This window comes from Ziziphus jujuba, chromosome 11 (genome assembly GCF_031755915.1).
Source record: "Ziziphus jujuba cultivar Dongzao chromosome 11, ASM3175591v1".
Classification (NCBI taxonomy): domain Eukaryota; kingdom Viridiplantae; phylum Streptophyta; class Magnoliopsida; order Rosales; family Rhamnaceae; genus Ziziphus; species Ziziphus jujuba.
In genome coordinates, this window is record NC_083389.1 from 9,873,636 (window position 1) to 9,895,833 (window position 22,198).

The window sequence follows — 22,198 nt, forward strand, 5'->3', positions numbered from 1 at the left end:
TCCATAATAGGAAATTTGGGTTAAAAAATTAATTACCCATAAAAAAAATGATTACGCAGCCAATTCACAATTTCTTTTTTTGCTAGAAACTAGGGATGTCAACGGAGCGGGGCGGGGCCGGTTTTTAAAATCCCATCCCTGTCCCCGCGGGGAATTTTACATCCCATCCCCGCGATTTTCCCCGTTTCTTTAGATGCGGGGCGGGATCGGGGATTTTGCAGGGTGGGGACGGGGCGGGACGGTTTTCCCCGTTTTGTTTTTTAATTGATATTTTTTAAAAAAATTTATATAAAAAAATTATTTTATGATTAAAATATAAAGAAAATGACTACAATACAATAAAAATATAATAAAATACATCAAGGAACAAATTTACAATTATAATAAAATACATATTTAGAAAAATAAATATAAAAAAAAGAAGAAAATGATTTTACATAAATAAAATTTTATAAAAAAAATAATAAATTAATATATATATATATATCGGGGCGGGTTCGGGGCGGGGTTATTATTCCCCGTCCCCGGCCCGTCCCCGACTCGGTTTTTAGGTATTTGCCCCGAGCCCGCCCCGCATCCCCGAATTTTCGGGGAAAAACCGCCCCGTTAAGGGCGGTGCACCGCGATTTCGGGGATGAACGGGGTAAATTGACATCCCTACTAGAAACCCAATTCACAATTTCAAATTTGTATCCAAACCAGTAACTTATGAATAAAAACATCTCAGCGAAAATACATATACATATATAAATAAAAATAATTTCGTTGAATATTATCGGTAAGGATTTAGCCACGCGCCAGATTCTGCCTAAATCCCTAAGAAAAACCCTGCCGCCATAGCATACTTCCTCCTGGCCTTCACTCGGCGGCAAACTCTCCCCTCCCCAGGCCCATCTATATCTCTCTTCTCTGCCGGACGTCTAGTCGTCTCTCTCCCAATCCTTCATCATCCTCTTCCATTCACCGGCGGCTCACACTGCTGGTAAGAGTATATTCACCTTGACCTCTCTGTTCCCCTTTTTTCCGTTTGGCTCTAGGTTTATCCAATAATCGTACAAGTGCTTTGTAAAAATGTTTTATTTTTATTTTTTGACCCTTACCCATAGGGCTAGACGTCTTTTTTTGCTCTAGGGCAGTAGTTCGAAGCAGGCCAAAATCAAATTCAGTGACATATTTCAGGATTATTTAGTTTCAAATAATAGCAGTCTTTTTATTTTTCTTTTTTTTTTATTATTATTTTTTTTTGTAGACTTGATTTTGGTTTGTCTATAAGTCTGTTTCTTGCTTATGTTCTGGGTGGATTTTGGCTAATGAATTATGTTATCATTAGTTTGGGCCAATACCCTTATATATATATATGTATTTTTTTTTTTTTTCTCTTTGGTTACTTCCTTGTTCTTGGAATGATTTGAAAGCCAATGCCTGAGAGAAATTGGATTTGTTTTCATTTAGTTCTATATTTGGCAATCCATAGGAAGTAATTATTTTGGGAAAATTCTCTTTGCTGAAACTAATTGTATATTCTTTTAAGTTGGTAGCTACATGGGGGCCAAGGCAAAGAAATCCTTGAAGAAGAAATTGATTAAAGCTTCAATTTCCAGTCGCAAGAAAGAAGATGCTGTTTTCACGGTATTTAATTGTAGGCTTTGTAGATACTAACATTCGATTTCATTTTTAAGTTTTGGGGTTTTTAATTTTTACTTATTTTCTTGTAATCCATGACAAAGCCATTAGTGGGTGGTCCAGAGCGTGAACTTCCTGAAGGAAAGCCAACAGAAGACACTGCAAAAGTTGTATATATTGGTCGAATACCACATGGGTTCTATGAGAAGGAAATGGAAGGTGCTTTTTAAGTTCATACTATATATTTATTCTCAGTGGTGCCTGTTTATTAATAAGCATATAATGCAATATTTTACAAAATAAAGACCGATAAAGTGATGTGCTAACTGTTATAATGCCTTATATCTTCCTTTCTTATTTACTTGTTTCATTCTAATTAGATAGTTTCTTCCAGGTTTCTTTGGACAATTTGGTGCAATCAAGAGAGTTAGAGTTGCCCGGAATAAAAGGGTTCAAGATCTAAACTGAGCTTTAATAATATGTTTTTATTTTGGATCTTTCATCTTTATACCATTATGTTGATAGTAACATTTTCCTATTAATTTTATGTTTAACAGACAGGAAATTCGAAGCATTATGGTTTCATCGAGTTTGTGGATCCTGGGGTTGTATTCTTTCTGTTATTGTCTTATACTTAGAACCTGGTTTAAAACTTTTGTTTTATAAAGTTCCTCTTTATTAACAGTTTCTTCTGTTGCATACAGGTGGCAAAAATTGTAGCTGATACTATGCATAATTATTTGTTGTTTGAACACATTCTGCAAGTCCATGTTATACCCCCAGAGAATGTCCATCCAAAACTGTAAGCAATTTATCATATTTCTTATACTGTCATAGACTTTTAGGTCTTTATGATAAAGAGTGAGGGTGATATCAAAATTGTCTCTGTCTACATCATATTTACAATTATGTAATGTGGATATGGTGTTCGTAGTTTCTGTTTTCAAGTTTAATCATATCATCAAGGATTCACGGTAGATAGGAACTCAACATGTTTGATGATTCATCTTGCTGGAGCAAACAATTCAACTGACTTGTTATTCAATCATGATGTCTTAAATTGTTCTCCTTTGCCCGTTATTTGTTGATTCATATCGTAATTGTGCCATGACAATGTGTATGTGAGTATGTGTGTGTTTTATGCTTTGTTTTCTTCCTCCCAAGAAGGAAAGTAAAGGACCCAACAAAAACATGAAATTAAAATATCTCATTATTCTCCACCTATATGAGATGTATATCCAATTGACAGCATGGTGGTGATAATAGAACAACGAAGGTATTGGAAAGTTCGTTCTATTTTTGTTAAGACATAATCTTCAATCTAGAAATGGGAAGGATTTTTTTAAAGCTGTTTAACTCATGATATACATTTATATGTTGGGAATACTGGGCCTTACATTCTTCATGTGCTAATCAATTTATAGCTTTGGTCTGGTATTGCCAGTAATGTATGTTTGACTTTTTAAATTGATTTTATAGATGGAAGGGTTTTAATTACCGATACAAGCCATTGGATTGGGTACAAATTGAACGAAAGCGGAATAACAAGGTACTTATTATAGAAAAAAAAAAGACTAACCTATTGTGTGTTGGTCATCTATAGTCCTTCACCAAATAAAAGGGACTTTCCTTTGAAGACTTTTGATTATTCCACATGCAGGAAAGAACATTGGAAGAGCACAAGAAGTTGGTGGAGCAAATTATTAAGCGAGATGAGAAACGTCGAAAGAGGATAGAGGCGGCTGGTATTGATTATGAGTGCCCAGAAATTGTAAGAAGCTGTTCCTTGTTTATCTTTATCAAATTTATATTTTTTGCTTCCTCTTAAAAAAAATGGGTGCACCAATTCTATTTCTTAGATCGATGTACCTGCATTAAGTTGTTATAATTACTCCTTATTTATGTGTTTTCTTCAGGTTGGTAGCACCCAACCTGCCCCAAAGAAGATAAAGTTTGATGATTGACTAGGTAAGTCATATTTGTACTGTGGTGTGCAGTTTTGATATATTCTGTTGTTTTAATGAAATATGATCAACAGGATTCTGATGTCATCGCGTCTTTGCTAGGTCTGTGTGGAAGGAGAAAAGAGCGAAATATATATATATATATATATATATTTTTTTTTTTTTTTCCGGAGAGAAGGCTTTTTGGATACTCCCAGTGCTAATGTTTGTAGTTTGCGTTAGGACCTTTATCTTGTACTTGCTTGGTTAACAGGCTTCATAAAAATTTTCAATGGACTGGATGTAGAAAATGCTATTATTAAAAAGAGGAAAGCCATCATGGTCTTTAAATTTTCAATCCCATATTTAATGTTTCTTTACTATATTTTGGGGGCATCTGCCTTTCAACACGAGTTGTGATGTTTTCTTTCCTTGTATACTCTTTGTAATCATTTTTACCTGTTTGTGCTTTGCGAATCCGCAAGTGTGTTTTGGATCAGAAGTGCGTATGAGCTATGTCTCCTCCATCTGGAAAGGGATTTCCCTCGTGGGGAAAGAGAAGACCCCTTATTTACCTTGTAAATCAAGACAAAACTGCTTCCCTCTGGGTCTTATTCCATCTCAAACTCGGATTGGGAATAGTGCCCTTGAACTACAGATCAGTAAGAATAATAATAAATACAAGAAAAGAAATGGCTGAGATTTCCGATCAACCCCCCTATTTTAGGATCAAATCTTCGTTAGATAGGATCAGGGATCACTAATTCGACGAAGAAGTCTATCTTGGTCGATCGCTTCTGCATCTCCTGTGTCTCCATGGCGTCTGGCCCTTTCATACAAGTTTATTGCTGGAAGTCCCATTGAGTAGATTTTTGAGAAAATAAAAAGCCAAATAATTTTGATTACAATAACGAAGTCGGAACAATTTTGATTATATCCTTTGCAATTTTCAAAAATTATGATACCCTCAATTGGGCTTTCCTGGTTTAAACATGGAAAATAAAAAGTAGAATATCAGTGATTGGCTCTATGCCATGAGACAGGAATGTCTTAAAACCTATAAAAATCAGCTAAAAACTATAGAAAACAAAAGTTTCTTTTAGCAAAAAGTGGAGATAGGAAGTTTTTGCCTTAGAATAACTATCTTGATAGTAGCAGAGTAACTATCTTGACATAATATGAATTGATGTCCGTATATATTACCTTTACATTGCTTACATCTATCTATTTTGTGTTTCTTGAGGAATGACATGAACTCTTGAGGATTTTCTTCCGTTGGACAATAATGTCCACTGTGTAGCCAAGCTGCCTATTTGGGTTGTAAAAGAATTCATGTTAGGATGCAAGAAAAAGTCTGAGAAACAAATATGTTTAGCACATTCTTTGATAGATTTCTCATTTCTCTACCTTTGAACACCATCTTCCACAACTAAAATTCCAGCAGATAATGTGGCTTCACCTGCCAAGAAGCTTGAATGTTGAAATATGCCTTCATTCTTCTGCCCAATGTACAAGGTCTTGGATGTGCCAAGGACAAATATCTACTTAGCATCTTCAGGTTCTCCTTTTGTATCAACAAGTTTCCCACTCTGCCTGTACACAAACTTCCCCATCCTGCACTTCAATTTCTAAAGCCTTTCTTTCCATCCGCAAAATCAAGCAACATGTTATCTGCATACAGTTTCCTGCAGAAGATAGTTTTAACTCACAAAAAATTTTGAAGGATGGATCACAAGAAAAATTTAGGCTCACCGCATCAAGATACTTGATTCATTGTTCTTGAAGCTTCAGTCGAGGGCATTCCCTCGAGGTTGGTTTCTCTAGCTTCCCCTACATTGAGCCTACAATTCCAAACATCATAATGATGAATTAAGTGTTTAATGTTCTTAGTTGTAAAGATCAAATGAAATTTTCTAATTTGTTCTGGAGGTGTTAGCAAGTAATCTTACCGAGTCGGCTTACTCTCACAATGGAGCCACCTGGCAGAGTAGTATTAATAGAAACAAAGGGTATGACCATAATACGTTGTCAAATCATGAATCCAAACATAAATCGTTTTATTAAAATTTTAAAATGCTTTCATTTTATTATTGTTTAGAAAAATTAGATTTACATATTTATATGATTATTGTTATATATACATAATTACATTACATATCATTTATTATTTTATTATATATTAAAAATATTAAAAAGAAATTTGTTTTTGAAGTTGCACGTGGAGCTTGAGATAATGTGTCACAAATTTAAAATATCACACCTTAATAAATAATAAAAAAATAAAAAAATTTATTCACTTGCTATTGCATGTGGTCTCCCATCCCATCAATTTCCTCAACCAATAAAAATTTAAAAAAATAATAAAATAATAATAAATTTTTTATTATTTTATTTAATCTTTATCCACTTGCACCACGTGATCTCCCCATCTTATCACCATCTCTTTGATCAATCAAAATTAAAATTAAAATTAAATAATAATAAATTTTATTCATTATCATCTTCATTCTTCGTCTTCTTCTCTGCTTCTACGTCTTCTTCTTCTTCTTCTTCTTCTTTATTTTCATCATGAATCATAATCTTCTTTTCTTCTCCATCTTTTCTACTTATTTATAGATCATCTATCATTATTATCTTCTTCTCCACTTTTTAAATATTATTTTTTCTAAATTATTTTGCAATTGGTGGGTTAAAATGAATTAAAGAACGCAAAGTTTGAAATTGGTGAATCGACGATTCAATCGAATCGTGAGATTCATTTCAATGAAACGTGCGATTCACTTGCAAAAGGATTTAAACAAACGATTTGTATCGTTTAACATCCATCACGATACGAATCGGATGATTCGAATCGCAAATCGTCCATTTTTGACAACACTTCTACCTATTCGTAAGAAGGGAATCAATTTTAACTAGTGGCTGTCGAGAAAAACTAGTAGTTCGACCCAAAGGCGATGTGATAATGTATGACTCACAATCTCAAGCCAATGCCGTAAAGCAAGTTTACGAGCCTTTTCATTGTTATATGAACCTTTTCACACCTGAAAAGTAGTAAAACACCAGAAAATTTTAGAACCACAAAAAGAGCAATAACAGAAGTGTGCTTTTTGTAGTTCTACACTTACCTCGGCAGCATTGGTTATTGCGCAAGACCAATGTGAAATGGCGGTCTCGGGATGTTAGACCTTGAAGAATGATATAGAACTCTGCTTGTGTTCAGCACAATCTAGCTGCTGCAAATTGATTTCAAATCAGTATAATTTCTTTCCTGGCTGGGTAAATGAAAATTTTGCAAAGCTATATGCAAAAATTCTCCATCTTAAGTTGATGTTCTTGCCTTTCAAGGACTATAGAAGACTATAATGCTAAGTGTACAACTATTACTAACTAATTAGGTAATACCTTAATAATACTTGACAAAATGATAGGGCCTATTATCTAAAAAAATATTGATTAATGAGTTGGTACGAATAGTATATTGTGAAATTAAAAACAAATGAAAAGAAAATTATAGATTGGGACATACATACCAGAAACAAGACTGAAAAACACTACCATCTACGTGAAACATCCAATTAAATAGGTATAATCAAAACGATAACATTATAGATCAGCCCTACTTTCTAGATTGCATATTAACTCTCCACAGAAACCTGCATTAAACTTTCTAATTTAGGATAAAAAAAATTTAAAAAAAAGAAAAAAGAAAAAAGAAAAACAAAGACAACAAATCATATAGTATGAAGTTATGAACTAATAAAAAGCACCTTGTGTTTCCTTCTCACAGAATCTATATGATGGCATGCGTACCACTTTTGTATACTGGCACTTCTCAGTTGGGTCTTGCTAAGGAAGTTCGGACTCAGGACCACCCAATGACATGACCGTCCCCATCTTTCACTACCGATTTCAGCTACACAATAATATCTTCCACATTCATAAATTTTCCGAAACAAATTGTTAACAAGAAAGATGCTTACTAGTCATACAGCCAATAAACAAAATATATAATATTAAAAAAATATGTATGTACGTGTAAAGATTCTTGTGATGGGTTACCCGGGTCGTTAGAGAGAAATGGAAGATGGAGGCTGACGGAATGACAGTGACTTTTGAGCAGTAGGTGGGTGCGGTAAGTAGATCAGCGGGTGTAGTGGGTAATTATAATTCTCTTTCTTCAGACCAGACGGTTCTACTAAACTTTTGCAACAGAGTGAGCCCAAGCGCGGACCGTTAATTTTAAAAATATTATTATTATTACTATTTTTATTTTCTAATAAGAAGAAAAGTAATGTCACTCTTTTCCATTATAAAATAATAATAATAATAATAACATGTCTCTTCATTTAAACGAAAATGATATGAAATTAAATTAAATTAAATAAAAACCGAAATTAACAAAAAAAAATGTATTATATGCATTTAGCAATGTGGTTGTTATTTTAATTTTTTTAACAAACTCAGCTTGGGAGCTGGAACGAGGCAATTACAGCGACAGCAAGGTAATGGATACACAATTGTCCCAAAAAAACAAAAAAAAGTAATAGATACACATCTTTACGTTGCATTGAAAAATAAATAAATAACGATATTAGAAATTATAATATACTCTCAACTTTATAAAATTGTGTTATCTTTTAACAAAAAGAAAAGAAAAGAAAATGAATTTGGGATAAGTGGAGCAAGCAAAACCCTCTTATATTTCTCATCCCAATTTTTACCGTAAGATCTATGGAGTAAATTTTTTTTTTTTTTTTTTCATAAAAGAATCACATGAAAAAAAGAAAAAAAGAAAGAAAGAATGCAAAACAAATCCTATATGTTTCTCAAATTTGTGGTGGTGCTGTCTGAGATAGTAGCACTTGATTTTGGAAAATGGGACTTCTGCATGGAGTAGAAGCAGCAGAAGAAGTCTCTCTACATGAAGAAGGTGGACTTGGAACCACCCTTGGACTGAACCGGCTTAAGTTCCTCGAAGATGAATTAACACCTTTTGATCTTGGAGACAAGTTTGCTTGTTCCAAAACCCGGAATTGAAGCTCCGAAGGGTAATCCCTCATGCAACCAATCCTTGGTCCTGCTCCAGTTGTCCATCTACTAGTTAATTGCTGAGCCAACTGATATGATTTCATTCCCTTATGTGAATCTATTCTCTGCATGATTTTCTCTTTTGGGATCGGTTTTTCGTTGTCTTCTTCTTGATCTTCATCATCAAACAAGTTCCTTTTTGTACACATGAAATCTTCCTCTGTAAGAAATGATTCCTCAGCTGTTTCATAACCATCTTCGGAAGGAGAATCTGGTTGAAGATTGCGGCAACTTCGTGGGAGTGAATCCTTCTTGAAAATGTCAAAAACATTACTTTTCTGTGGTATTTCGAGTTTGGCTATTTGGTTGCTTAGTCTTTTCTGCAATCTGGACATCTTTGGTATACTGGGATTCTCTGTTGCATTAGAGTCCTGACATCTTGAACTGGTATTCTCTTGATCAAAGCTTTCGACATTCTTTGTTCTTGACACCGTAGACAAATCTGGTTCTGATTGAATGCTTCGCATGCAAGCAACATTGCTCTTCATAACGTCTTCTTCTTCCTCTTCACTTGGATTTTTCTGGTGGATATAACATGGGAGAAACGTAACATCAGTTAGTTGCTGTATGTCATGATACAGGAATGTGTTGAACATATCGAAATGGAAGACAGGAAGCTACAATTTACAAACATGCGTTCCAATTCACAAAATAATCATGATTTGAAGAAAGATGGACTTTTTATTAGTTCCTCCTAAAAAAATCCAAGATAATTTTGTTGTCGACATTATATGAGAATTGAAGTCTGTGTATACTACCTTTACATTGTTTAGATCCACTTTGTGTTCCTCGAGGAATGACATGAATTCTTGGAAATTTTCTTCTGTTGGGAGATAATGACCACTGTGAGGCCAAACTGCCTATTTAAGAGGAAAATGAAATTATTTCATTATGTATGATAATAGTCTAGAACATAAAGAATTCATATGTACTTTTACAGTTCTTTGATAAATTTCTGCTTTTCCTACCTTTAGAATTCCATCTTCCACATTTAATCTTCCAGCAGATAATGTAGCTCCACCTGCCAAGAAGCTTGAATGTTGAAATGTGCCTTTGTTCTTCTGCCCAATATATAAGGTCTTGGATGTGCTAAGTACAAATATCCACTTAGAACCTTTTGGTTCTCCTCTTGTATCAACAAGTTTCCCACTCTGCTTGTACATGAACCTCCCATCCCGCACTGCAATTTCATAAGCCTTTCTTTCTATCTGCAGAATCAATCAGCATGTTATCAGTACACAGATTTTCGTTTTCTTCTTCTTCTTCTTTTTTTCTTTTTTTTTTTTTAAATGAGCCATTTAGAAGCTCTGAAAGGTTATAAAAGAAATGACTACTTTATGCAACTGAATACATTTAACTTGTTATGTTCTTTTTTTTTACCAACTTTTCTTTGCAGCCAGAAGCTACTTAGGATAAATCACAAGAGAAAATTAGGCTCACCGGACCAAGATACTTGATGCATTGTTGTAGAAGCTTCGATCGGGGGCATCTATCAAGGTTGAATTCTCTTCCTTCTCCTATATCGAGCCTACAATTTCAATGTCAAAATATCATAAATACGAAATAAGTGTTTAGTGTTGTTAATTGTAAAACACATAAAAAATTTCTAATGGTTCTGTATGTGTTTACAAGTAATCTTACCAATAGAAGAAAGGCTGCTTACTCTGACAATGAAGCCACTTGGCATAATAAAATTGAAGATTATGACCATAACGATGTCGCGGATCTATCTATTAGTAAGAAGGAACTCAATCAAGGAGAAATGAAAAAAAAAAAAAAAAATCCAAAAAACAAACAAACAAACAACTTGTAGTTTGACTAAAAGATTCTATGTTAATAAGACTCACTGCCTCAAGCCAATGCTGTAAAGCAAGCTTACGAGCCTTTGCATCCTTAGATAAGCCTTTCCCAACCTGCAAAATAAGTGAAGCGCCAGAAATTTAGAACCAAAAAACCGAGCAATAACAGAATTGTGCACTTTGTGGTTCTAAATACTTGCCTTGGCAGCTCTCGTTCTTGCTCGAGACCAACGTGAAACAGCGGTCTCAGGTTTCTCGATTTCAAAAAACGATATAGAACTCCGTTTGAGTTCAGCAAAATCTAGGAGCTTCCACCTACAATGGCAAGCCTTAAAATCACAAATCTTGCAACATTGTTCTGGAGACAAACAAGGGAAGCTAGGACACCAAACAAAACATAATCTTGTTCAATTTTCTTTGGAGTAGGAAAATAAATAAATCAATAAAAACTCCACGGCTTTTTTGATCTCCATGAATGCACAAAAGAAATGTAATTGCATACCATCTTTGCTCCACCAGAACAGCACAATCCGCTAGCTGTCTCCTAGTTCTGAAACTTTTATATACTTTCTGCAACCTCAATGCAGCCTGATATCTATGGTTTGGCTCCTTTGGTGGGGGTTCAATATTTTCATCAGAAGAGCTATCTTCTGATCTTGGCATTTCGTCTCCGAAATCTTGGACTTTCGGGGTTGATGCTTTACCAGACACATCATTTTTCACACCTGTCCCGGGTGTTTTGTTGGAAACCATGCTCCCCTTAAAGCTTAGTGATCCATGAAATATCACCTTCTCTGAAGAATATGTTTCCAATGTAGGTGTTGGATTGGAATCACGGCCATTGAAGCTGAGCGACCGTGATAGGTTCCTCCCATCTCCTCCTTCATAATTAATAGACTTCACCAGAACAGCTTCAAAGCGACTATCCAAATCATCAAAATTAGGACATGAATACGATACCCCCATTTGAATGTAGTTGGATATCTTTGTTTACACCCCAAAATAACCAAGATCTTATGATCTATGGGGTCTCGATACCTGTGAAATGGGAAAAAAAAAAAAGTGTAGAGAGTCAGAGAATAGCATATGCATGAAGCTTTGGTATTTTCCATGTCATGAGCCAATGCTCATTTTATGATGAAAACACATAGTCCTTCTACTTTTTCCATTAATGGAGGTATAAGACAGATTACAAGAAAAAACATAGCCCTTCAACTTATTGGAAAGGAAAATGCTAGAAAAGTAAACTATCTATTAGCGTTCCTAGCATTCCTCCCTTTTTTATGAAACGCCTATGTGGGTTTTGTACAAAATGTTACACTCTAATAAACAGTATGACAAGAAAACACCAAGAGATGCAATCTTTTGGTGCCCATTAAAATCAAATGGCATAAGAACAAAACAGAGAGGTCAATTATTATCAACTGGGTTTAATGCACCAAAAATGCATAGAACTGTGTACATTTTTGACCAAATAATAATGTGTTACATTCATCATCGAAATGCAATGGAAGATAAAAACAATAAAATATTTTTTTGAAAAAAAAAAAAACTACAAGAACAACTAGCAGCAAAAACAAAGAAAGGAATAGACATTACCTTTTCCTTAATCGGAGACAAAGGTGAAATCAGAATGGCAACTTTGTTTAAGGCAGGATTGAGGGAAAGAGAGAATCAAGGAAAGGAAGAGAGAGAAAGATTCAGAGAAAGGAAACCCACCCAAAAGAGAAATGACCAAATGGGGTTGGTAGGTAACAACGTGAGAGAGACCGAGAAATGTGGGGAAGATGAAAGATGAAATTTTTTAGCTTTCGTTGAGGTTCAATCTTTACAGAGAGTTGGTTTTTCAATGGAGAGAAAGAAAAGCTTTTCTTTCTCTTTCTCTGTGGCGCAAATTCTCTCTTTCTTGCAAAACTCCGCTAACTTGGCTCTTAACGATGCTATTCTTGCGATATTTATATATAGGGGGAGGGAGTGGGGAGAGAGAGAGAGAGAGAGAGAGAGAGTGGAAAAAGTGTTAGTTCCAGATGGGCAGTCTCTCAAATACCTTTTTTGTACTGATCTCAACCACATATAAAAGTTGTATTTCTGATCACTGCTTCTGTTAAGGTGCAGACGAGTTTATGAGGCACTTTAGACAATGGTGATTTTAAGATAAATAGTAAATGAGCGTCCTTTTTGTTAGAAGGCAAAATCTATTGGAGAGAAAAATGAATCCATAACTTTCTATATTTTTTTTTAACAAATTTGGAACAAAAAACATTGTTTAAACATACTTAATTTATGCTTAATTGAAATAAAGAAACATTTTTTTCACAAGCATATTGTTCATTGGAACAAAAAGCATTTGAGTTTTTATTTTTCCTTGGATAGGCTAACAGAACACTAAAGTTGGCAAGCTTGAGATCCATCTTAAAACCCAAAATCCGATTTTAAAGGTAACTATGTAAACAATACATAATGTCATAGATTATTAAAATGCTTAATTGTATAATTATATTTATGCAGAATTATTATTTCTTTAAATAATTATTCTAAATTCAAATACTTAAACTTTTAATATATATATATGTGATATTGAATGCGGAGAATTTAAATTTTAATTCTTGTATGAGAGATACAGACAGACATTAGTTTTTACTAATTGGATTATTTTTTCAAAGACATTCAATATAATTAAATAATGACAACAATAATAATAATGATGGTGATGATAATTTGTATAGCTCAGGTGTATGTATGCATCTTTGTTTTGAAAATTATGTGTTCACTATATTTCCTGTATTTCATTGGCACTTGGAAAATGTAATGTAAGTCCTTTTGACTTAATTAAAGCATATAATATTATATTAACATATACAATATTTTGTAAAGATCTGCCTAAGATGGGTGGGGGTGACCCAAAAAACATAGATGGCCAAACTTAACTGGTCACTGGAGAATATAAGTACCTACTACTAGATTCTGTAATGTATGGGTAATTAGGATTTAGTTGAGCCACTGAGGTATTATATATCCCGGATGGATAAGATCAGTGACACAGCACAACTTTGAGTTGGCAAATTGACCATTTTCTAATATTAATATAGATCACATTAAGGATTTAATTTTAAGGTTTATCAACTAACTGCTTTAATTAACTTTTATGACCTGTATAGAGATTTCCGTGGTAATCATTTTTATGAACAGTAAAAATGTGGTCCTTGAAAATAAAAATAAAAAAGAAATGACTATATCAAAGATATATCATGCATTACAGAATTCCTAACCTTATGAATAGATTTAATGGGGTGTTTGGGAAGTATTAAAATTGAGAGAAAATTTGATTCTCGATATTTAGTTTTCTGGTAATTATTTTTTCTCTTGATCTGTTTGGTGAGTAATGGAAAAATGGAATTGATAAGTAATTAAATTTAATATTATATAATAAATTAAGAATAAATATGTATTTTTAAAAAAACTTAAAATTATTTTATTTGGAATTTTCAAAATAACATTTATATAGATGAAAATAACTTTTTCATATATTTTTCTATATTAGTGAAAATCTAATTTCCTGGATCCACACTTTTCCACTTTATAGTAAGTATCAAAATAAAAAAAAAAATTATCACTTTTCTAAAAGAATTAGATTTTCAATAATTTTATATTTATCCAAGCATACCATAAGGAAAAAATATATATAAAAAACAAAATGTGAACAGATCAAATAATTAATGACATAATTAAAAAAAAATAGAACAAATAAATTGGCAATTTTTTTGTTGTTGAGAAAAAATAAAGAATTACATCCAAAATTTTTTTTTTTTTTGGGTATTGTTTTTTATATAAATTCTTTACTTTAAAAACCAAACAATTAATGTAAATTGTAATTATGAAAAAACAGCTATGAAACGGCGCAGTTTAGGTTTCTGTTATTATTATTTTTTAATTGGTGGATATGATTTCTTATTCCACCGTACACTGTTTCTCTGAATAACAATAATGACTGTCGGAGAGAGCTCAAAGTCAACCCATCACCGCCCACTTTAACGCTACACCATGCTTGTACACAAAAGTACAATGCTTCTTTACAAAACGAGGTTGTTCTATATTAAAAGCGTACCAGACCCACCCGCTTTTTGTTCCACGTCCCCACCGATTTCTCATTTGATGTGAGGTTCATGCTGTAGAATAAGTCAAACTAACATTTGACACCGCATCGTCATGAGCCAGCTGTTGGCTCCATATTCCCATGCAGACAGCTATGTACTTATTTCGTACGGTTTTCATTGAAGTGTAGTGGAGCCCACATTGAGACGTGGCTTTATGTTGAACCTCCGCAAATTTAAATAGGATTTTTGGATTAGGAATTATTATTATTATTATTATTCTTTTTTTCATGTGTCAATATTTGCATGTATATTATCATTAATGCAAAGTCACAAATCTTTCAAAAATCTGTTTCATGGGTTCCTTACATTTTATTTTAACATTGTCCATAATTATAGGTTATTCAGTTTATGTTAATGGAACGTCACGGAGGATAACATAACATACATTTAGGTAATATCTTCTCTTTGGTTCATAATGGTGGCTTAGGCAAATTTTCAGTTAAAAAGTTTACCAAAGAATGTGAAGCTGACAAAAGAGAGAGAATCATAAGAAAATAGGAGGTGAGGTGGTTTTTTTTTTTTTTTTTTAATATTTTTAAAGGAAGTGTATTATATATATATATATATATATATATTTTTTTTTTTTTGAGTTTAGGGTGGGTTGAGCATTATTTAGTTGCTTCTGTTTAGCGAAGGGATTGGTGGAACTTCTTTTTAGAGTGATTATTGGATGGTATGTTTATGACCTGTTTCAGGATTGATTTTGTAATCAACAGAATTAAGCTCAGATAAAAGTCAGTGCAGCTGGAAAGCACCAAGAGGTACATAGGGGCACGTGTGTCTTAATAAAAAATTACTATTATTTTTGGTTCGCGGCGTTTGGAGTATAGTTCGTATTACGGACAGCTATACTTTCCAGTAGTAGACCTCTCTGTTTTTGTTTCGACAGAATCTAAAGGAATCTGAGAATGCTGCTTTTGCCTTTCAATGTCTAAGTCCAACAACGCGCTTCTCTCACACAGCACCGACACTCTCCGTTTAGTCGTTTGCGTTTTGTGGCTTTCAAAAGCTGAATGCTCTTAGTCATAAAGTTTGGTCAAACCATATCAGAAAATGGCCCTTAAGATTTTCAGGAAACGCCGTACAATTTTCGAGTGAGTTCCCTCTTATCCCCAACAGATAAAGAAAAATTTATAGGGGAATTAGCAATTTGTTGGATAGATGGTAACTTTATGCCTTTTTATGGATTATTTGCATCTCATTTATTTTAAGGGTAATAATTTCATTTTTTCTTATTAATTTTAATTTCTTAATTTTATATTTTTGTTGACATCTAAGCTTACTCTTATCATCTATACATAGATGCTTTTAACTTATCCTGAAATTTTATCTAGCTTCACTTTATATCCACATATATATTTATTGCCCCTGGTCCTAATAAGGAGTAGGCTGAAATTGGGAAGACAATTGAGTGATAGAATGGGCTTAATTTGGGCTGAAGCAAAAACATGAATGGGTTTTTTCAGTTCTGTTGGAGAACTGCCCAATGGGCCATATTGTGGTCACCCCAATAAAATGAGTGAAACCAACAAAATGGCAAAAAATAGTTTAAATTTTAGCACAAGAGAGTCATTGGGGTTAAAAGAAACGTCCCTTGAATCTCCATTTTCAATTTATTTATGCTGAAACCAGAAGCAAACCAGTCACTGTTTATGAAATAACTGAAAATAGAACAGCCATTTTGAAGTTGGAGGCCAAACAAACGAGTCCAAAAATGTGATTAACACCTTGAGTGCTGTTATTTACACTACCACTTTTGTTTCTCTTATTACATTTTATGTATTTTTAACATATCATTGTTTATTAGACTCCAGCTGAAAACATCCATTAAACAATATCAAGTCGTTTAACTATTTGTAACTAAACATATTTTTTTATATCAAAAACTGAATTATTATTATTATTATTATTCTTGTTGTAGTTGTTGTTGTTGTTTTATAGTAGAAATAAAAATGTTTTAACTTATCCAAGTAGATTATGATTTACTCATAAATTTCATCAAATTATCTTAGTTTTTTTTCTCTGCCTTTCTCTGGCCCTTCTTCTTAAGGAAAGGTTCGAGAGGACACAACACATGCCGTATCATATGCATTTCAATCTTGAGCTCGTGGAGGCGTTCCATTTGATATATGCTGTGTTACTTGAAATGCCCAACATTGCAGCCAATGTCTATGATGCAAAGCTCAAGGCCATAAGTAGGACTTTCTTCTGGCGGTTGCTTGAAGCAATTGAGAAGCAAACATTCACATGACCTGAAAATGTAAGGGACCATGTAAAAATATTCTAGGTAATTCTGGGAAAATATCACCGGTTGTCATTACAAATATCCAAATTGAACAATAAGTCTGTCTATTTACTTTATTATATCATATAGGGGGAAAAGAATGCTATATGAAGCCATTTCTGAAAATAAAAAAATAAAAAAAAGAACAAAAAGAGAATACGGAGGAGGAAAGAAAGATAACCCAAGATTTTAAACCAAAAGAGGTTTAGAGAATTATGTGAAAATCTAAGGGAAAAGTTGCATATTCCACTTGGATGGGATTTAACTATTTTTTTGCATTTCATGAATAAGGTTTGCTAACATAGTATAATTGACCGCCATGAATTCAGCTCTCAGCCTTTTCTGATGAATTTATGGGACTTGAAATTTCCACACTCTTTTCTTCGTTATCCTTGCTTTTGCTCTTCACTTCGAATGGTCCTAGCTTTGTTTTAAGATCCTTGATTCTTGAGGTTAAGGATCTTAGATTTCGGGCTTCTGCTAACCCATTAGATGATGATGCCTGTCATGCAGTATAAAAAATGGTTCCAACTAGAATTAGAAATAAACAGGAAGGTGGTTTAATGAACTTGAGAAATTGAGTGCAAATTACAAAATATAACAAGTAATAACGACTTATCCAGAATATGTTTTTTGCCAGTCTTATTCCTGTACAATGTTCAAAGGAAGTGAAGAAAATACATAGCCAACATCACACTATCAATTCAAAAAACCTAAAAAGTGTTCTTATTAGCTGTAATGTGCTTAAAATGTTCAGGCAGAGGTGCAACCAAATTTTCGGTAGTAAAACGATCTTACATCCAAATTTTCATTTTTGGCTGCTTGAAGCAAATATAATATACTTTGCACTTGAAAACAAAATTTGCAAAACCCGTTAATTTCCATCCACCTTGATACCCTACTAAATAAATTTCTCTTTGAACTTGCAAACTCATCAATGAAATCAAAAACCCCAGTCTATCATTTCTGGTCTAGGATAACAAACTCTGGAACCAAAATTTTTGCTTCTTTTAGTAATATAGTCCACCATTTCTTTTCTCATATCAATGGTCACTGAAGCAGGGCTCTTGAAGATATCACCAGTCGTGTTGTGTCCACGCAAGCTGTAGCTAGTCCAGTGAGGAAAGCTTGAGCTATCTTGTGAACTATTTCTGTATCATAAAGATCAAAATGGAATGAGGGACCTCCCTCTTTACCATCTTCTGTCTTCTCTGATATATGTTCTGTGCTAGTTTCAAGATGGTCCATGCTAGAAGATACCTACAAAAAAACATATGGCTAATGAAACCACTTATGCAGGAGCCCTATTTCTAAATATTAAACAGAAAAACATAAAGAATTTTGAAAAAAATAAAAAGAAAACAGAACAAATATTAATAACTTCCAGATATTTTTCTTGAAATGATTGTTTATCCTCTGCATATTTTCATTTTATACTATGTCTGAAGTGAAAAAAAAAAAAAAAAGTATTTATTGTTGCATAATCTTTGGCTGAAAGCTCCTACTATGATCAATGTGGAGCTGCATTTGCTCAAACATCTATCTTTCTATTGTCAATGATAAAGCCTGAATTCTAAACTCTATTATAAAGCTCAAATCCCATTTATAGAAAAAATTGGTTACACTTTCCAGAAACGCTTTACCCCGGTAAATTTTATCATTTCAAATCCCACAATAATCAGATCAAACATTTCCATAATGGGAAAAGTGACAAAAGAAAATAAATAAATAAATAAAAATAAACCGCTGGATAAGCACAATTTTCACAATTGAACTCGAACAACATTTTGCAAAGATAACAACAACAATTTCATCTCTATAATCGCAAAAGGAATGGAAATTCATTGAAACCGAGCAATTTGAAAATTAGATTTCTAACGATTTCTTTAAAATTAATTACTTTTCATTTTCGAGAACACCTGCAGATTTTCACAAAGTCTTGATGATGAGATGCTTAGGAAAATTAGCGGTTTCGTTCTCTGTTTTTAAGCCAACTGTTTCTAACTGTATTTGTCCCATTGACTAAATAATAAATTTTCTCTACTATAATACTACTATTCCACGTGAAATTTTTAAGTGGGTCCCACTCGTAGGCGTTTGATACGATATGAACCGCGAGTCTAATGTCTGGACGGTTTTGATGCCATTAAGAGCCTTAGGTGTATTATTGATTGTCTGGATTCACCGCACTTGATATGGAGGCTTGATTTGTTAATTATCAATTTCGTCGTCGTCGAAGAGCTTTGTGCTCCCTCTCGCTCTCTGCGTCTTGTGGCAGTGTTTGGTTGCTGAGAAAGGAGGGGAAAATCGAAAGAAAAATTTCAAGCCCGTGGCATTCATTGTTAAGTGTTCGTCTTTATAAACGGAAGTCAAAGCCAACCTTGTTGTACATTTCAAATTTACTGACTAGAGAGGTTCACATTCTTCAGGTAGAGAACGATGAAAATTTTCGGTTTCTTTACCCTTTTCTATTTCTCTATGTTTCCCGTCGAACGAACAGAAAGTTAACTTTTACACAAGTAGCAATTCCCTACATAAAAGTCAATTTTGTTCGCGTTTTATGAGGGACCAAATGATAGCTAGGGTTTCTACGAAGTCGTTTAATTTTAATCTAATCTTTTAGCTTAGAAATTAAATTGTGTTGTTGGGCTTTTTTTGCGTGCTTAGGTTTTGTCAGAAAGTGCTGCAAATGGCAACAGCTACATACCCGCCACCACCGCCTTATTACAGGCTCTACAAAGATTATCTTCAAGACCCTAAATCTGCTCCGGAGCCTCCTCCTCCAATTGAAGGGACATACGTTTGTTTTGGTGGAAATTACACTGTGAGTGCTTCTCTTTCTTCTCATTCTTCTCTCAGAATTTATTTGAACTCTGTAAATTGTACTGTAAGCAGAAGAATTTAATGACCCATTTGTTCATGGACTTATGATGTGAGAAGGAAAATAGTTTGGTGAAAATTGCTGAAGGGATGGGGCAAGGAATGCAATGTTTGGCGCATCATTGAAATTTTGATTTTGAATAAAGGAAAAATTGTTGGACTTTTTTCATCTTAGAAAGACGTTGCTGCTTTTTGATGCATTTGAATTTTGTTTGAAAATTTTCTTTTCGATGATTTTGTTTCTGTTTCTTTTATGCTAGACTGATGACGTGCTTCCGAGCTTGGAAGAGCAGGGTGTGAGACAGCTGTACCCAAAAGGACCAAATGTTGGTAAGATTACCTCCACTCTGGTTTTAGCTTGTCTGTATTTCAGGTGGAAGTATTACTTTTGCAAGCATGAATTAATTTGAATGCCGTCATGCTCCAAACCATTATCTGATCACCAAATTTAGTATAAGGGTTGGTTAATTCATAAGACTGTTTATAGTTGTGACGCTAATGGTAATGAAGCATAATATTTCTGTTAATCTTTTAGCTTTGACAGTACGTCAAGGTTGGAAGTGATGTGGTCTTCATTATGGATTTTTTACATGATTTGGCTATTTGAGATTCATTATGCATTGAAAAAATTAGTTTACTGTCCATTTAGAGGCAAGCCGAGATATGATTTCTTTGTTCCGTCATTTTAGGTAAATATGAATAAGAAGAGTGGTATCAACTAAAAGAGATGAACCACTGGGTCCTATTTTAACCTCCAGACAAGAAAATATGGACAATGGGGGGATTCATAACATAATGTTATGTTGCTGGGTTTTTAAACTTTAGTTGATTGTTATTTTAAGAATGAATATCAATGATGAAAAAGAAACTGGGAATGTTGATAGATTCTCTTTTGCTCCTCTGACAAAAATCATAATTCCTTATAGATTACAAGAAGGAACTGAGGTCTCTTAACAGGGAATTACAGCTTCATATTTTGGAACTAGCTGATGTTCTTGTTCAGAGACCATCACAATATGCTAGGAGAGTGGAGGACATATCTCTTATATTCAAAAACTTACATCACCTTCTTAATTCATTACGGCCTCATCAGGTATAATAATACCTCAACAAGTGGAATATCAGTTTCAATTCGTTTTAAGAGAATATGCTCCTTGATGTAGTCTCTTTACCTTACAGGCTAGAGCAACTATTATTCACATTCTAGAACTCCAGATACAGCGCCGTAAACAAGCTGTTGAGGATATAAAGAGGTATGGTTTAATAATATGTGAAATGTTTGATAAGCGTATCAAGATAAAATATTTTGTTTTGTTTTTTTGGAGTATTTGAAAGAAAATTGTTCTGTCCTTTGAGCATTTGAGTTGATAGTTTCTATTGCTCTTTATGTATATTTTTCAATGTGTCCTGTTGTACAGCCCAGAAGGAATTTTTCTTTTGACGGATGTAAGAAAAAACATTTCTATTTCTTAGCTCATATATTTTCAAGCTAAAATCAACAATTGAAAGAATTGAAGAAAGAAAAATCAGAGAAATAAAATTAGGCTTGAGCAGTTTGGTACTGGGTTTGGCTATTTACGGCCTAGTTATTTGCAGATGTTAGCATTAAACTGTGAGGAATTTTTCTATAAATTTTTCTTTAAAAAGAAGCGACGCGTGTATGGTCAGAGTAATTACTGAAAGTGTTTATTATTTCCTCAGATCTACCAACAGCATGACCACATGCAGACCGCAATGTGGCCTGTTGTGTACGTAGTTTCTCCTAACTGTTGTTCCATTTCACTGTTTTTTGATTGTTTAGGAGAAGAGAAGAGGCACAAAGACTTCTCAAGGAGTCTCTGGGAGCTTTGGATGCACATTAATTTCATACTTGGTGTCGAAATTGGGAAGGCTTGCGTGGTTCAGCTGCTGTTGGATTTTGTTTCTGTTTTTGCTTCTCCTTTTTTTTTTTTTTTTTTTTTTTTTTTGTAACCCGGGGTTCTCTTTTGTGTCTTTCAATGCTAATTTAGAAAGGGAAAAAATCATCCTTGACACCTACCGTGTCTATTATTTTGTACGAATTTTAAAGGTAATGTGAGGAAGGTCTTAATTTTTTAGTCCTGCAAGTGATAAAATTAAAATGGGTGCAAACCGCCAAATGGAACCATATAACATTCTGGTTTCACATGCTGCACTCAGGGGTATTCTCATATTTGAGATTCCTCCCTTCGCTTTCAGCTGTTTTGCTTGTTTGGGTGGTGGGTGTATACATGATTTTCATTCAACCTTTAACAATATTTCTTTCAAATAAATTTTTTGGACTTAAACATAAGTACAATTTAAACCAATATGGATGTTGAATTCATTATTTTTTTGTTGTAAAATACCAAAGTTGGAATACTCCATTCCATAGTAAAAGAATAAATGGAAAAACCTAACTTGAAAATG

The 22,198-nt window shown here is 33.7% G+C and overlaps 3 protein-coding genes and 1 long non-coding RNA gene across 10 annotated transcripts; 2 read left to right on the top strand and 2 right to left on the bottom strand.

Annotated features, from left to right (window-relative positions):
• Nucleotides 1–765: 765 nt before the first annotated feature.
• On the top strand, nt 766–3,924 carry LOC125419684 (uncharacterized). 5 transcript variants are annotated; one of them, XM_048466147.2, is made up of 10 exons: nt 766–988; nt 1,532–1,629; nt 1,728–1,842; nt 2,018–2,073; nt 2,181–2,228; nt 2,328–2,425; nt 3,103–3,172; nt 3,284–3,394; nt 3,540–3,591; nt 3,662–3,924. In XM_048466147.2, exons 2-9 carry the CDS (start codon nt 1,543–1,545, stop codon nt 3,585–3,587), a joined length of 633 nt encoding a protein of 210 aa, XP_048322104.1. In that variant the 5' UTR covers nt 766–988; nt 1,532–1,542; the 3' UTR covers nt 3,588–3,591; nt 3,662–3,924. The 5 variants fall into 5 exon arrangements, with proteins under 5 accessions (XP_048322104.1, XP_048322105.1, XP_048322106.1 ...); XM_048466148.2 differs by having other exon boundaries at nt 767–988; nt 1,539–1,629; XM_048466149.2 differs by having other exon boundaries at nt 767–982.
• Nucleotides 3,784–7,593, bottom strand: LOC112493547 (uncharacterized). 2 transcript variants are annotated; one of them, XR_009634978.1, is made up of 5 exons: nt 7,377–7,593; nt 6,692–6,799; nt 5,319–6,607; nt 4,974–5,251; nt 3,784–4,875 (listed from the first exon to the last, which is right to left on the bottom strand). It is a non-coding gene; the product is annotated as an uncharacterized LOC112493547 (long non-coding RNA). The 2 variants fall into 2 exon arrangements; XR_003057992.3 differs by having other exon boundaries at nt 7,334–7,592.
• A 552-nt stretch (nt 7,594–8,145) lies between these two features.
• Nucleotides 8,146–12,486, bottom strand: LOC125419287 (IQ domain-containing protein IQM6). Of its 2 annotated transcripts, none has more exons than XM_048464903.2 (9): nt 12,053–12,486; nt 10,956–11,491; nt 10,654–10,831; nt 10,502–10,567; nt 10,296–10,384; nt 10,095–10,182; nt 9,623–9,862; nt 9,413–9,514; nt 8,146–9,175 (listed from the first exon to the last, which is right to left on the bottom strand). In XM_048464903.2, the coding sequence occupies exons 2-9, from the start codon at nt 11,417–11,419 to the stop codon at nt 8,393–8,395; spliced, it is 2,010 nt and encodes a 669-aa protein (XP_048320860.2). In that variant the 5' UTR covers nt 11,420–11,491; nt 12,053–12,486; the 3' UTR covers nt 8,146–8,392. The 2 variants fall into 2 exon arrangements, with proteins under 2 accessions (XP_048320860.2, XP_048320861.2); XM_048464904.2 differs by having other exon boundaries at nt 10,654–10,768; nt 12,053–12,484.
• Nucleotides 12,487–19,082: 6,596 nt separating this feature from the next.
• Nucleotides 19,083–21,867, top strand: LOC107432291 (mediator of RNA polymerase II transcription subunit 7a). Its single transcript, XM_048464930.2, has 6 exons — nt 19,083–19,320; nt 19,559–19,715; nt 20,032–20,101; nt 20,698–20,864; nt 20,951–21,024; nt 21,573–21,867. Exons 2-6 carry the CDS (start codon nt 19,581–19,583, stop codon nt 21,631–21,633), a joined length of 507 nt encoding a protein of 168 aa, XP_048320887.1. The 5' UTR covers nt 19,083–19,320; nt 19,559–19,580; the 3' UTR covers nt 21,634–21,867.
• Nucleotides 21,868–22,198: the final 331 nt, after the last annotated feature.